Source organism: Vidua macroura, chromosome 1, assembly GCF_024509145.1.
Source record: "Vidua macroura isolate BioBank_ID:100142 chromosome 1, ASM2450914v1, whole genome shotgun sequence".
Lineage (NCBI taxonomy): Eukaryota > Metazoa > Chordata > Aves > Passeriformes > Viduidae > Vidua > Vidua macroura.
The window spans coordinates 9,004,845-9,021,417 of NC_071571.1; the positions used below are offsets into that span (position 1 = coordinate 9,004,845).

The window sequence follows — 16,573 nt, forward strand, 5'->3', positions numbered from 1 at the left end:
TGCTTCAGGAGGGGGGACCAGAATTGGTTACGTATGGCAGGGCTGCTTGTGTCTGTCATTTACATAAGTCCTGCTTTTACAGGACTGGAAATCACCAGAGAGAATTGAATAAGCTTTTTCAAGGCAGCATTCTGCTAAAAAAAAAAGAACTTTGGTGGACATTTATGTGGTTCTGTGCACATTAGATGTTGTGTTGGCAATTTACAGAAAAGAAAGTTAGATGCAGAAAAAGAAGGTCTGTGAAGATCTTCCAGGATAAATACCTACAACACTGACAAAAAATGTGTTTTTTTACTGAGAAGAACAAGATTATCAGAGATTGGGACTTGCTCAGCAATGAGATGACAGCTCTGGCAGATCACTACAAAGATGTCCATCCATTCCATTCCTTGGTGATGATACAGGAACCTCTGCTGTAAGCTCTCTGCAAGCACCCACATCTTTCCTGCAAGATTCTATTCTTGTGCCTCACATCCTCATGTCAGAGGGGGACCAGCCTGCAAAGTACATCCATCTCCATCTGGTCTCTTGGCCATGGAGGATAAAGGAGGTGGAAGTCGAGCAGGGCAGGAATCTTGCTTGTTGAGAATCCAACAAGGGTCTGGTTCACCAAACAGAGCCATAACAAAATCTTCCAGAACAAAATACCTGGATGTCTATAAGCCAGTAGTGCATCAAGAAATGATTTATTTCCCAAGTCAGCTCATTAGCTCATCATGTTGTTATAGTGTCTTTATTCTCTGAACTGCAGAGAAAAAAAATAAAGGTAATTTAACTTAACAAACACAATCAAAGTGTTTCTTCAAAAAGCTCAGCATTTAGTGCTGTAACTGTAAGGAAAGCCAAATCCTACCTAACTGCTTAGGAACACAGTTTGGCTTGGTTGCCTGTCTTGAGGGTCTTTGTAATGGAAATATATGGCATGGGCAGAAAGGTAATTAATTTCAGATTAACCCTAACAGATCCCAGCTTGTTACTCCAGCTTCTATATTACCATATTTAAATAAAATATAATGAAAATACCATGTCTTCTTAGAATGAAGAGTAGAACAGATGAGAAAGTCAATGCTAAAGACCTTCTGTTCTGCAAGGAACACCTCACTGAGTGAGGTCACTTACCCAGCTCCTTCAACCCTGCACAGCTAGGCACACCAGATGTTAAATCAATCTCCCTTTTCAAAAAGCATTGTGTATTCCTGCTTATGGAAATAATGTTTAAAGAATCAAAAGGTTTTTCTGGAAAAAGTGAAAGTTTGTTTTTCCCCTTCAGCTACTTACCAGAGCTCTGTTTTCCTTTCAGCCTTGGCAATGCTTTTATCAGGATCATAAAGCTGTGGGTCCACTTTGGCCTCTGCTCAATAGCTCAGGTGTAGCATCAGGAACACCTCAAAAACTGCTCTTGCTGATGCTCTCTATTGTAATATCCACCTTCAGGAACAAACATTTCTAACTTGGACAATACAAATGAAACCTGTTGGAAAACGGAGCAGGCTTCCTGCAAGAAGGAAATGGATGCCACATTTAGAAACAAGTGCTAATGGAACACTGCTGTACACTAGGTTTTATTTTATGTGAACTCATGCTTTTGGCTTTTATTCCCTTTCTTGCCCTCTTGTGTTGGAAAGCAACAGTGCCCCTGGTCCCACACAGTGCTGTCACTGGCTGTGAGGTACACAAAGCCTTTTAGTGCTACCCAGCACAAGGGCAGCTCTCCAGCTGTGCCCTGCTGTGGTCATTGCAGCACCTCGTGCCCGGGCCTGGCACACACTCAGGTAATGCTGCTGAAGTCACAGCCCTGCCTTGAATCCAGTTCTGACAGCAAAATTAGGGTTTTCAGAAACTGCTGCCTCTTTTGGACTGGTGGGTTATCTGGGAAACTGCTGTCCTGTCAAATTCCCTCCCGTACCTTCAATTTTGGTAGAAGATACAGAATCCAACTACTAGACACATGATGTGGGACTCAGATCCCTGAATGTAAGCATCCAACATCATTGGAGGCACTTCAGCAGATTTCAGCCACCAGCACAGGGCTGGCAAACAAGCACATTCAGCCATTTGGCAGGAGTGCTGCAGGCTGGGCAGGGGACCCACAGCATCTGCAGTGACATCAACCACTCACCAGCAAGCACTGAATCCTGCCCAGAGGGTGGGATTCTGCTCACAGATTAAGAATTTATTTATAAATCCTTCCCTGTGTGCTGCTTGCCTGAGTGTGCTCTACAATGACAACCTTGGTGGTGGAACCTAGAGAGGGATTTGTCTGCACAAGGCATCTCCTTTTGGGGAGCTGGTTGGCAGTCAATCAGCATCAAGGGAAATTTCAGTGAGATCTTCAAAAGATATTTTTCACAAAGAGGATCCAGAGGAGTCTGCATCTCTGGAGATACTCAAAATGTGCCTGGGAATGACCCCAAGTTATGTGCTCCAAATGCTGTGTTGAGTGGGGGTTGCACTAGCTGAGCTCCACAGCTCCATTTTTAGCCCATCCAGTAGCTCTCCACTGACTCCAAAAGGATACCAAAGCTATTTTATTGTGTCCTACTCTATAAGCTGCATCCACACCCCTGTGTCTAGATCCTGCAAAACTGATGGTGTAAAGAGGAGGAAGAAGCAACAAGGGTTTTTCAGGGTCAAGTTGAGTTGTAAAATCCTCCTAAGAGACTGTGAAAAAAAAATCAGTGAGTTCGATGATGTGCGTGATTATTTTGTATTTAGCTTTCCTAAAAGCATTTGGCAAAAGCTGTCTCATGAAAGGTTCTTACAGAAACTGAGTTGCCATTGCATTAGGGGGAAGTTTTTTGTAGGTTAATGAAGGATTAAAAGTTAAGAAACATGTTTTGAAGAAAGGGAAAATTTTTGTAGTGATGGTGATTCCCCACTTTAAACAATAGGAAAAAGGAAGAGGTGATACTGAGGTGGCAGAGTGTGAATGACACACACTCTTATTACCTATCATTATAAAAACAAAAGTAGCTGTGAAGTGTCACAGGGAGACCTTGTGATACTTTAGGACTGTGAGGTTAGCAGATGAAATTACTGGAGATAAAGTAACTCATATAATGAAATACTTCTTAACAATAAAGATATAAAAGATGACCTGAAGAAAAGCATTTGGTATTGCTGTGAATGAGTGTCTGTGAGCAGAACCTCAGTGGTCAGCAGTGGAGAAGGGCAACAAAATGTTAGACATTCCAAAGAAGAGGAAAATATTTAAAATATCTAAAAACATCACTGTGACACTGGACCACAGCCTGGCCCCTGTGTACCTTGGAGTGTAGTACAAACAGAACTGGACAAGTTAAGGTGAAGGGTAGCAAAGGTGATCAAAGGCACAGGACATCTTCTGTAAGAGGGGACATGAGTAATCCCTATGGAACAGGAGAAATGAAGGAGGAATAGGATAAGGATGTCTATAAATTCAAGGTCTATAAAATCAGAAATATTTTCTCTTTTTCTTACAAGTGATCCAATGCAGTTTGGAGGGAATAGGATTACAATATAGAAATGAGATACTTTTGTACTTAGCACATAGTAAAATTTTGATGTTCCCTGTTTCAGGGTATGAGGTGAATAGGATGAATCACCTTATGGTGAAGTGGAAGCCAAACCAGGTAATTCCCACTCTAAAAATGCTCTGTTTTCCTTTATTGACCATAGAGGAAGCTTATGATGAGTGGGTGGTTTGTGGAAGTCCATGAAAAGCTGCTCAGAGGCTGGTTAAGATGAATCCCACCTGTACTATATGCTGGGAATGATGGGAGCAACACATTCCTGTATCTTTGAGAAGTGTGACCAAAGCTACTGCAGGAAAAATCTGGGGCAGTACAGTACATCAGCCAAATAGCACAAACCTTACAAAGTCTGACTTCCCAGACTGGTCATCCACATTGAGTCTTTTATCTCTATTGCTGATTTACCTACGTGTGGGGGGTTAACTGGTGCACTCTCAAGGGGAGAAATTAATTTTTGACCTAAGAAGAATTTCCCCAAGGACTCAGCTGTTTCAAGCACACATAAACCCAGCCTACCTGCCACCCCTCCCTGTGGCTGTGCAGTTCTTTGCTCAGCATCCAAAACCAGGCATACCAGTCCCATCAGCACTTGTTTTTACAGCTGTGTGCACCTGTGCAGTGTGAGGCCAGAGCAGAACTGCCTGCATGAATGAATGATGCACAACTGGTGGCTTTGGTTTCCCCTAGAAGATTCACAGTGCTCCAGTATTTATACAGTTAAACACATTTCTCTTTTTGTCCTCCATCTGACGTTACCAGAGTTTTCAGAAAGCTGTCTTGGAGATGAAAGACCTCCTAAATTACACGAACAAGAAAATAGGTGTAATGGTGCATATATTTTGCTTCCAAGATGAAAGTCACCGTCTTACACTGAGAAAGGCACAGATATTAAAACATGCAACCACATAAACAAGGTTAAAGAATGTAAAATATGATTATTCTGATGGGAAGGAAGCGAGCTGGACCACGACCACTTTAGGTTTCTGTTTACATTTTTCTAGTGATTTCCAGGTAAGTGGAAAACATATTTTAAGTCTTCTTCAAAACACAAGTGAAATTTCAACACATAACACAGGACCATGAAAACTGCCATGCCAGAGCTGTCTAAGCCCAAAGACTGGTCTGACAGCTAACAGTTGAGTATTTAATAGGAAGATCCAAAACCTTCATATAATGGACAGTGCTCATGGGAAAATGACTTCCTATACCCCAGGAAAAAGACCCTTTATTGAATGCTGTGTTTGTGTGGTAATCTTATACTTTATTTCTCTTAACCTTATTTAATATAACAGTGAGAAGTTTCTATTACCTGTCCTATGAACTTCTACTATTTTAAAACTATAAATCCTTGGCCATTTTGTGATGGTGTGATCCACCAGCCTTCCCAAAAACATTTTCCTGCCTTTAATTTTCTTGAAAGCAGATTCCATTTAATCTCTTTGTGAACTTGTACACTCTGTGACACAGGCTCTAGGTGATCTTTTTCCACTTCCTGGCAGTACAAGAAGGGTCCCTGGAACTTAGTGATTCTTTTGCCTGCTTCACTTTTGGCCTGAACACAGGAATCTGTCTCAATCAAAATCCTGTAAGGTGCAGTATTAAGAGCCACACACCTGAGCCAGAGCTGGCTGAAATCTCTTTTCAGAGCAGATGAAATGTGCATATCCAAGCCATCAGCAGGGAATTTGTGCCCCTCCCTGTGAACCTCCTGTTCCCACCTTGGATAGTCAGACCCCACCCCTCCAGCAAGAGACACCGGCACCACTCCCACCCCCCAAATAAAAGCAAAGCACCAGCTGTTAATGCTGTATTCACTCCATACTCCACAGACAACGTGACTTTATTCACAAATATGATTTTTACAGAGGTAGAACAAAATACTTTGTATAATCTTTTTTTTTTTAACTATATACATATAAAGAATATAATAGAATGACGAGAAAGAAAAAGTTGTAAACAAAACAATATTATGCCATCAAATACAGTACAAACAGCATGCATGAACAGCTTCAAATGAAATCTTGCTGGTGTAACTATTTTTTTTTTCTCATGTGGTAAATGAAAAGTAGTAAAGAGTCATGCTCTAATTGGATTGAGTATGCCACAGCTCTGCAATTTCGTTTTAATTATTTTTTTTTCTTTTACAATAAACCAACAGGATCACTTTCTTTTCACTGTGGTGGGGAATGCTTTTGTAATGCCCAATGTAATATTAACAGAAAAATATAATCAAATCTACAAAGTGTACTCTCATTTAAAAAGCAAAACCATAGAAACTGTACAGTTTTAAAAAGCGAATTATCTCAAATGCTTCTTAAGAGAATTTTCTAAAGAAAGAATAAAATATGCAGAATAAAAATGAGGAAGCTATTGTTCTGTAACAAAGCTAATCAAATACTTGTTTTCTGTTCCAATAAACAGTTTTTTTAATTAATGACTATTGTGGAAATTATGAAGTGGGCCAGGTTTTATTAATGTTCCACTTGACTAATAAAGCATGAACTCCTTACAGGTACTATAGCTGTCATTCCCCTGGGAATGGATGGGGATTGGTTCTGCATGCATGCTGGAGACAGGGACAAGGTTTAGTCATGGGTGTAGATTCTAAAAATATTTTGAAATGTGTTAAACATTTAGTAGCTTCTATAAAAATAATCTGGCTTGTTTTGCTACTGGATTGAGATTTGGATTTGTGATTTTCTGCTGAAATTCATTCCTGGCCAAGGACTTCCACTGGGATGGGAGTTACCTGGGCTGCAGCGGGTCCCATGACAGTGGCCAACAGCAATGGTTACAGGTCACACCTGAACACCTGAAGCCAACAGCAAACCCCACACTGCTGTTCAGCCCTGTGCCTCAGGCTGAACCTCAAGGATCTGGGATCTGGGGAATGGTGCTGTCCTGTCTCTCCATTCCTCTAAATCCCAGCCCATGTCATGGCAAGGACAAAGGCTGGAGAGAGCAACTGTGCTTTACTCCTGTGAAGCATCAACTCTGGTGACAACCACCTTTCTGTCCCTCCTATCTGGACACACTGACTGCACCAGCAGGGGTCTGGTCAGGTCCCTGCCCTGCTCAGGGACAGCAGCTGTGTGTGCTGCCTGTGGGAAAACAGGGATTTCTGCCTCTGAGCAGCGAGGAGCAGTGGGGTTAAACTGCCCTCCTGCAGGTCACCCCCTAAAATATCATTTAAAGGTTCAAGCACACAAACAGAACCTGTACACTCGGTTTGTCAAGAATGTGAGCATGTCCAATATCAAACACCTGCTGTTTGTGGCCAAGTCAGGCACCAGCCCCAGCTTCAATGGCAATGAGTTTACTAAAGATCAGCAGAAAATTGAACAGAGAAGGATGGTGGGTCTCATTTGACTTTGAGCTCTCAGGTGATCCCAGTGTTCAGGAAGAAGCTCAACTCAACCTGACAGTGAACATGGGGTGGTGCATCCCACGTCTAGTGCAAGTGACTGGGGGTTGGCCTGAATAACATCCTTCACCAGATCACAAGGATTAAGTTAACTGCAGTGAAAATAAATTCCTGCCCTGCATGGCAAATCCATCTCTGTGGCTTCATCCATGGCTTTGGCATCTTCCTGGGAAATGGATAGTCAGATCCCTCTAGATTGCCCTGGTGCAACTGAAACCTGCGTTTCACTAATTGACCCTGCAGCAGATTATCACCCCCAGAAGCAGGGCATTAATTGAGAGGTGTGAACAGTGTGCTATGCACAGATGAAACATTCTGTGTGGTTGTTTACAGTCAACAGAATAAGCCTTGCACCTCTTTGTGGAAGAACTGTACAAAACATGGCTGAAATAACAGGATTGTCGATGACGGTCAGTGGGAGATACTGTAACCCTCTGAGTAAGACTGCATCTTTCTGTTGTGTAAACTGCTCTACAGGGACGAATAAAACAATACATTCCTGCCCCATTAGCCTTGGGGAAGATTAATACCCTCTAATCTATGCTAAATAAACTCTGAAGCATCAAGTCCCACACTCAGCTGCTTGTGAATTAATAGGGATCACCCTGAAATTGCTATTATGAAATGCAAATATTTGCAAAAGAACAATTAAAAGATATTCCTGAAGTGCAACGAAAGGCTTGTCAGTCATGTTTGTGGTATGCACAGGGACAGTAAGGAGGCAAACACTAATGAATCCCAGGGCAGAAATAAGCCCCATTAGCCCACTGGCAGTGGGTGATGGCACAGCATCTAACACTGGAAAATCATTCCACTCAGTAATCAGAGGGCTTGACTCAGGATGCCCCAGTTTTGATTCTTTGGACAGTTTGTTTGCATACACCTTTCAGAAAGCTGCAGTACGTGGCTTACAGTAAATCTACTTCAAACACTTGCTGATACAGCTCAAACTGATCTCATCTGCCCTGATCTGAAATTTTGTGTTAGCTAAAGTAATAAAAAAATCCTGATAAACCTAAATTATCAAATGAAAAAGGCAATTTTCTCATTTATACTCCATTAGTTTTTTTAGTTATTGCTAGGAAAGCTCTAAAATCCTTAGGCCATAAAATAAACATGTGGCTTAATGTACAGTATGTGTACTTAAGAGGATGATGGCATCTGCAGTAACTGCTCTGCACTGCTGTAGTAATGGGATACACAAATTAAGTGACAGCATATATCAAGTAAAGCATACAAAAATGTATGGCAAAAAGTAACAAGAAGTAACAAGCCTTCTGCTTTTTTTTTTTTTTTTTTTTTTTTTTTTTTTTTTTTTTTAAGCAACTCTTTAATTGTTAAAAAGAAGAAATCACCAATATCCACACCTACAACACAAAGTTGCAACATGGTTGATTTTGATTGATGCTCATCACCTCTGTGCCAGCAAAACTGTGTGATACTGTTATTTTTAACATTTCACTGATTAGAAGTTTATGAAAGCTCCCCTTCCCAAATTAAATTCAATGATGTATTTTCCAGTGTTGAAGTTAAACAATTAGCCTAATACGGTTCCAAGCACACAATACTCATAAGATTTTGGGAAAAAAGCACCCCAGATTCTTACGTCACGGAGATGTAGGATAGCAGATGAAAAAGCATCCAAGTATTCACTTTTGAAAATGAAATTAATAGCCTAGATCACTTAGGTACCTTCAATAATTTTACTCTCAGGCCCTTCATTCAAACATATCTGAGTACTTTCTATCAACAATGTAAATTCCTTTAGAAGAGTGCCACAACTACACCTGTGAAATCACAGAAGCAAGATTGCATATCCAAACCATTTACAGACATATTTTAGCATTACTTTGCAACAGTAGGCATTAGGCTTTTGAGAACACATGAATCTCTGAAATTCAATCTTTGTGCTGCTTTACCCCTTCATGCTCAGTTCAAATAGGTGTCCTGCAGAACAAGGAGTGAGCAAAGCCTCTGCAGAGAGCTGCAACAAATGCCTGGATCAGACAAACTTGATGAGAGTCGTAAAATGCAGATTGGAGATTTCTTCTTCAGCCAGGCTTTTACAGAAATACACTTTCCTGGCTAAAAAGGATGGCACAGTGGAGCTTTACAGAGGGAAATGCAAAGACATAAAGGGGAGAATCCCATTTTCTTCCTCAGTAATCCCATAAAACCGACAATCTTTTTCCATAACAGCTCCAGACAATTACCTGACTGCTGACAGGACCTTTCCCATCACCTGAGGGGAGCCTATGCTCTCCTTTTCTGTGCTGTCAGTGCCAGGTACATGGTCAGAGTTGTGCTCATTTTCCCCTGGTTTCCCATTAATGTGACCAACATGTTTTCTCCCCAGTTGCAACAACCATGCAAGCCTCTTTTACTCATAGTTCAGATTTTCTTCCTCTCATGGCACAAAGCTGAAAAGTAAACAACAGTTAAGAAAACATTTGCTTGCCAAAGCCTGGCATGAGAAGGTGCAAGCTCTCCTTGCCAGAGTCTGGACCCGTGTTTGCCCACACTCACAGCACTGTTTCATGCTTCAGCTTGGCACTATATGGGAACAATCACCATCCTCTTCAGGCCCTCATTCTTATTCAGCCTTTGAGAAGTTACAAAATATATAACAGAACACTGTTTTCTGAGACTATATTGACTGCACTAATTACCCACAATATTGTATATTTGCTATTAAGAACATCAATGTGTGCTTTCAAAGTGTGACATTCAGGGCTTCAAGGATGTAGGAGGAATTAGATGGATTGTTCTGTCACTTAATCCGAGGCTTTGATGTACTTTTAAAAATTTGTTTAAAACCCCAAAAAACAGAATACACATTTTAACTGTTGAACTTTTACCAGCTAAAGCAGTTTGTAAGGACCCTATCACTATGTGGTTACAACAGAAGATACACAGTTAAGGTCAGGTCACGTTTCCAAGAACATTCACAGGGACTGAGGATGAGGAAAACGAGGGATGGATTCTGCAGGAACCTTCAGGAGACTGAGCTGCTCACTGGGGAAGGGCCTTGAGTATTGCATTCACTTCCTCTGCCACCGCTGTCAAAGCAAACTCAAACTGCTCCTGTGGAGAGAACAAACGCACACCCTGAATAACAAAACAAACCACTTTCCAGAAAGCCTGGTGCTCTATTCCACAGCTGAACGTCCTCAAGACATTGTTAAAAATATGAATATGCAGGATGAACTGTACACTGCAATGGAAAGGAACAAAATGTTCTGGGAGTATTGATGTCATATAACATGTTTGACAGCATCTCGAAGCCGGAGTCATTTTAATGGAGAAAAATGTTAGTAGCAGAACCCAAGCTATTGGGACATGATGATATATTGCCATTGCATGGTCAGAAGGGTTTGGGAGTAGCTGATCACCAACCATTTCCTTCTGACACAGAGATGGGAACTCAATAATACATTATTGAAATATGAAGTAAGTGAGATGCTGTAAAGCAGAGACTTTGGCTTTTCTCAGGACTGTTTCTACTTGAAAGAATCTAAAATAAATATCTCCACTCCTGATATCTATTATATAGAACAATATCTGGGTTTTGGCTTACCTGTCATTGATCTTTTTAAACCTCTCTTTTTAATGTCCTTTCCACACTCACAAATTACTCAATTTTGTTAGTAAAACCAAAACCACTCCTATATAAGAAATACTTGGGACCACTCCTATATAAGAAATACTTGGGAAGGCTTTTCTCTGCTATTAATTTATTGTAACCTCAACACCAAAATGATTTATCAGCTTCTGACCTGGACTGGCAGAGGTGTGAAGGACACAGCCATGAATGGCTACTTCTTCTAAGTGCAACCCTAACACACTCCTGCACTGTGTAGTCCTACAGAAAGACAAAGCAGTTTTAAATCCTCATGGTTAACAGGTGTTGTATTTTCCAAGCAAGTGATTTTTTTTTTTTTTCTCAGTAATTTAGCTTACTGAAATAACTGACAGGGTGATTTGGAGTTTGAGACTTTCCAGTGGAAAGTTTTCTCAAAATATAGGCAAATCAAAGACACCAGATAAGGACTGTGGAAAATTCCTGGATTTTCTGGAAGTACTCCAGAGGTTTAAGCCAGCTGGGGTCAAGAGCTGCTGAGGAATCGACTCTGAGGATGCAGGTTTGAGATGCACCCTGCAAAGCAGCCCAAGATCACTGATGGGATACTGTCTGTGTCTCCCATTAGAAAATTGGAGGTCTGTACCTCTGGCATCTCAGTTGGTGCTGCCAGGGACTGTGTGGGATGGTTACAGAACATAGCCACCCCCAAGAGTGATCACTGAACCACTAACATTAATTTTCCATAGTGTTTCATTTTACTGCAGAAAGGTTCAGGAAGGATGAAAGAACAAACTAGAGATGTACAACTCAGTTCAGAAAGGCAGCTGACTCTTAATTCCTGCAATCCAGTGCCAGTCTTCTCTGCCTTGTCTTACCCGACTGCAGTCATCTCCCATGTGGAGATGCTTCAGAGAAGCAATGATGGGCACAGAGCCAGAGCAGAAAAAGCAGAATAAAACAGAATAATTTCTCAGCAACACTGCCATTCAAGAATTTTATTGTCTGCTTGGTGCTGTCAAAGTGGCATCCATGTACACTTGCTGGACTGCAGCCAACAGCTTTTAATCAGACATCAATTCACCCTAAAGAGTAGGACTCATCCTCAGTAGGCACTGAAAATGGTGTGCATGACTGCCTAAGGCTCCCTGCACTGTCTAAGGTCTCTGCAATTAAAGGAAACTCTGGGAATGCTGGGGCCATCCAGGAGCATCAGTTGTGTTTTAACTGGAGCACAATGAGTGTGTGAGAGAAGCTGGAGAGCAGCAGGATCAGAGAGGGCATATATGGGCCATTTTGGGGCAGAACCAAACTGGGTGCTTGTACCAGCTCAAAAAGCCTGAGGAAGAGTGTCTGCCTCGCCCAGGGACTGAGCAACAGCAGTGTGACCTTAATGACTGAGACAAAACAATTTACAGAGTATAATCTGCACAGCCAGAGCTCAGAACTGATTGTAAAGGGACAGGAGAGAAGACATGAGATGTGTGGGGACATGGCCTGTCAGGGATGGCCAGCTGAGCTCTTCCCCCTCCATCCTTCTGCATAACACACCCAGGTGAAAGGCAGGGAGTGCAGCTTCCATTGATGTGCATCACCACCCTCCCAGGAAAAGCCTTCCCACACCTTCCACACTTTTCCATGAGGCCAACTACAGTTAGAGCAAGTTAATGTCAGTAATTTTTAAAGGAGCTCGGTTTGTTGTTTTGTACAGCTACACTGCCATTCACATATTCTCTTTGCATGTACAAGACTGCCTGGAGATGAATTTTAACATCAACCTTTCCTAGAAAACAGAGCTGGACAGACATTCTGTGGTCTCAGTTCACCTATAATGCAGAGGTGACAAGAATATACTTAATAAAAAGTATCTATGGCTATGTTTCATTAAGTCTACAGATAAAAATTCCCAGGAAAACAAAGTGAGTTCATGTAGCATATATAACAGAGTAAGGAATCTATCTACTATTATAGATTATGAGAGGATATAGGAGACAGGAAAAAAAAAGAAATATATATTTTTCCTATCACAGAGAATACACTTCCTCCTTCATTACTTTTTCCTCTCATATGTGACATATCAATTCTATTTTACAATTCCCCTGGAAAAAAAAAATCCAACAAACCCACAAACCCTCTATTATGCTTCTCAGAAATGCAGAATGCTGTTATGATAATTTCATTACAATTTATTATATACAGTGCTTCTGAATTAAAGATCCCTTCTAGAAGACAAAATTCTACAAACACATCTTTCCCATGCCTATTGGAAAGGTGGAGCGCTGCCTGCTGGAAACAAAATAACATTGCTGAAGGAAGTTGGTGTTTATTTTGCCTAGGGATATTCTGTAATTGGCATTTCTAACCTGACTTTTAATCCATCGTTTTAAATTACTCCTAGAGTCTAATATTCCTCATTTGTATTCAGTTGGGAAAGCACAGGGGTTTGTTTAAATCTATCAGAAAAATTCTCTGGGGATCATGCATTGCTAGCATGTAACCAGGTATTTATAATTTGCAAGACATTAGCTTGAATAAGTGATTTGGGTGGTTTTGAGAAAATGACAATGATGGAAGAAGGAGCAAGAGCAGAGATAAGCAATATCCTGAGAAAATTTTTCATTCTGGATGAAAACACAGGATACATTTGTTTTCTGGAGCTCTTCCAGACAAATGGTTGGAGGGAAAAACCATGTCTTGAGGGAGACTTTAATGGAACTCAGGTAACTGTTGCGGAGCTAAGTAGGAGAAGTTGTTCACATAACCTCATTCTTTGGTTCTGGAGCGATGTTTTTAGTTCTGTTGAAGGCAACAAGCTATAATTTGTCTGCCCTGAAAAGGAAACTATAATCTGAGCTGTATGTTGCCACAGAGCTGCTACATATATTGAATGCATTTGCAGAGTAGTCCAGGATTTGCATCTTACCTCAGAGTAAATATATATGACATTGGATACTGTGTGCTATGTGCCTTTTGTTCCAGTTGGAATAATCAAAGCAGAAGAAAGACTTGTGCAATTTTATGTCTTCCTTGCAGATAAAGATTAGTTAGTTTTGACTGGCTCATCTTTATTTTTCATGCACTTACTTAATTGGTAAATAATAATTAACATTCCCCAAGCTGTTCTTCAGCAGTACTTTCCCCTAGTATTAGTGGGAAATAACATGATTGGGAAGAGATTCAGGAAAAATTATGAACCAATGATTCTTGCAACACACATTTATTTCACCTTTTCCTCTCAGCAATTTCAACTCCCTAAACACTGCAGAATTTCCTATCAATTCCAGCCTGGCCAAGACACAGCACTGCCACATTGCTCTTGTTACTCAGTTTGGGACTGTAACTATCATTTGATATTTTATAAGGCCATAAACAGATTTATTTCACCTTCATACCATGAAAGAGTTTTTTTATGGTCATATTTGCAGCTTTTAACTTGCAGCACATATCCCACAATATCATTCCGTACATCACTGGAATTGTTAATAACAGAAAGTTTCATTTCTAATTTAAGGGACTAGAATTGCACCATCAGCTACTATGTTTAAAAGTTTTACATTGTGGAAAAATGTCAAAACTATTACAACTGACAGGAATTTGAGAGTAAAGCATTCATTTCACCAAAGTGTAAAAATATAGTTGCCATGTTACATCCATAAAGACTGATGCAAGCTCCTTCATTCAAAGATACTAAAAATTACTTGATTCCCTGAAAAGTTTTATTTCCTTTAATTCAAAACTTCTGAGTTCTTTTTTTTTTCAGAAAAGAATATCAAATGCAGCAGTTACATTCTCTTTAATGAGTAGAAGCTTTAAAAAAAATTACATGCACAGTTAAGCACAGATACTCTAAGAAAATAATCTATAGTTCAGGATGAAAGCAAGAAAATTCTTTCAAATGCACATTTTCTTTAGCAGGCTATAGATTGTTGTCTTGACTGCCCTTCATATATGGTAATCAAGATAGATGCTGGAGATGTTACAAGAAAGAACAGTAAACACCAAAGAAAGTAACCTAGATAAATCTTCAGCATAAATAAACCTCAGTTGGTAGGGAGCCAAACAGAGTAATCAGCAAGCGACCTGCGTTAAATTAGGTCATACCCTTTCTCTTCTGTCATGAAAACAACTACTGTGAAAGACCTTTAATGTATTTAAAATCCCAGTGGATTTATTGACAGTACCTTTGTCTGGACCATGCCTGGTCTCTGGTCCCTCAAGTGCTCCAGGGTAGCAGCAATATCAATCTCTTTAGCACCTGCAACAAACCACAAATTGGGCTGAGTTCAGAGCACAAGATAATCCATGCTGCATCTGTCAATCTCTTGCTATCGGGTTCCCTTTGGGCTAACAGTCCAATTGAAAATTATTACATCCATCTCTCAGCAGACTTGGCAGGCAGCTGCAATTTTTGTCTTCATATAGAAAAATAAGAGGTTGGGGCACCTTTTACTAACATTAATCCAAGAGAAGCCAGAGAAAAACAAATTCTTAAAAATGTCTGCACCAGAGCAGAGTATATTTTGTGGAACCTGAGGGTCTGGCATGGCAATGCCACTGAGTGTCCCCTTTGTCACTTCTAAGAGTATGCACTGAATTAAGGGCCTGAACCACACAGTGATTAATGCTGTAAAAACAAGATTTAGGTGATCTTTTGCCACCTGCAGCTGGCATCCAGAAAACCTGTCTGTGGCTTCCTAGTTCAGGACCTTGCTGTATGGTCACTGTTTCACCTGGCCAGTCTATGACATTTCCTTTAGGTTCCACTCCAGGTGTCTGGACACAGCTGCCCTGTAGCCATTGGTAGCACCAGGGCACATGAAACAGGCACAGACAGCCTGGCTGGGACTGGCTCCTTGCCCCATGCACACAGAGGAGCTTTCTTTCAATACATGAACTATGGAGATCAAAGGAAGTCCTTGAGCCTCTTCCCTTTCTTATAATCCACAAAGATTAGAGAACTGAAGGGGACAGGGAGATGCTGATTTCCTCCTCAATTTCCTCCAGTGACTGATATTTCAAGACCACGCTCCTCATTTTCCTTAAGTGCCTAATCTGATGTTTTATGAAGGGACTGAGGAGGAATCAGGATTTTGGTCCTTCCTGTATGAGCTTCAAGACTAAAAGCCTGTCTGGAAAGCCTTTGAGGTGAAAAGTTCACATGCAGAAGTTGGTTTTCTTGTATCTGATCCCTTCTGCATCTTGCAAGAACATCTCACGGTACTGTAACTACCCCATCCCTGCTCCACTATGCCCTACTGCCCTGGTTGGCTGTTCCTTCTCCTAGGGCTGAAGTGGGCCCATAGCTACAGGAGCTTGGAAACGTGTTGACCTTGGGTCTCTCCTTTTTTGTAAGTTCACTTTTGTCATCAGATGGTTTATCAAGGGCAGGAATTGGCCACAATTCTGGAATCTGCTCTATTTTAAGGGATACTCGGTGGTGTGCTCTGAAGAAAACTTGTCAACTGTTTCCTGCTGCCTGCTCCTACAAATTTCCTGAGCCACCCTCTGCCAATTTGGGACTTCCTTCTGGAGGCATTTAAATATCCCCAAATATTCACAGGGGTCTCAGTGGCCAACTTGTGGGCCATGCACCTAGAGCATTGCTGCTGCAGTGTAACTTATACACATCTAGAACACATACTTGTTGAATTCCCAGAACTGGATTTGGAGAATTGGACCCAACACTTACCACTCTTCCTACAACTCTTGTAATTTAAGGGCTTGTCTACCTATATCAATGCAAACATCATGCACCTCCTCATTTAACCAACTCAGCTTTATAGCTCAGCACCATCTTTTAAAAAATTCAGAAAAACAGTGAATAGTGAATGATTTCATTTGGTTTCCTTGATAAAATATATTTTAAAATAGCATCAACTCTACAAGAATAATTGATTTGCAATATGTTCTTCAAATAAACGAACATATGTTCTTCAGCTGTATCAGAAATTGAATTAATTCTTTCAATAAATATAATAGTGACAACTTAGGATCTTACAGACAGTTTTGCTAATTACCATGGGTGGAGCATTGCATGCCTTTTTTGTTCCCCACCCC

At 40.8% G+C, this 16,573-nt stretch overlaps 1 protein-coding gene across 1 annotated transcript in view; it reads right to left on the reverse strand.

Moving 5' to 3' along the window:
* Window positions 1-5,315: 5,315 nt before the first annotated feature.
* Window positions 5,316-16,573, reverse strand: part of PTPRN2 (protein tyrosine phosphatase receptor type N2) — a 636,596-nt gene continuing 625,338 nt past the window's right edge. The window contains exons 22-23 of the mRNA XM_053982009.1: window positions 14,698-14,771; window positions 5,316-10,020 (exon numbers count right to left, since the gene is read on the reverse strand). Coding sequence (XP_053837984.1) covers window positions 9,949-10,020; window positions 14,698-14,771 — 146 coding nt within the window. The 3' untranslated portion in view covers window positions 5,316-9,948. The remainder of the gene's footprint in view (window positions 10,021-14,697; window positions 14,772-16,573) is intronic.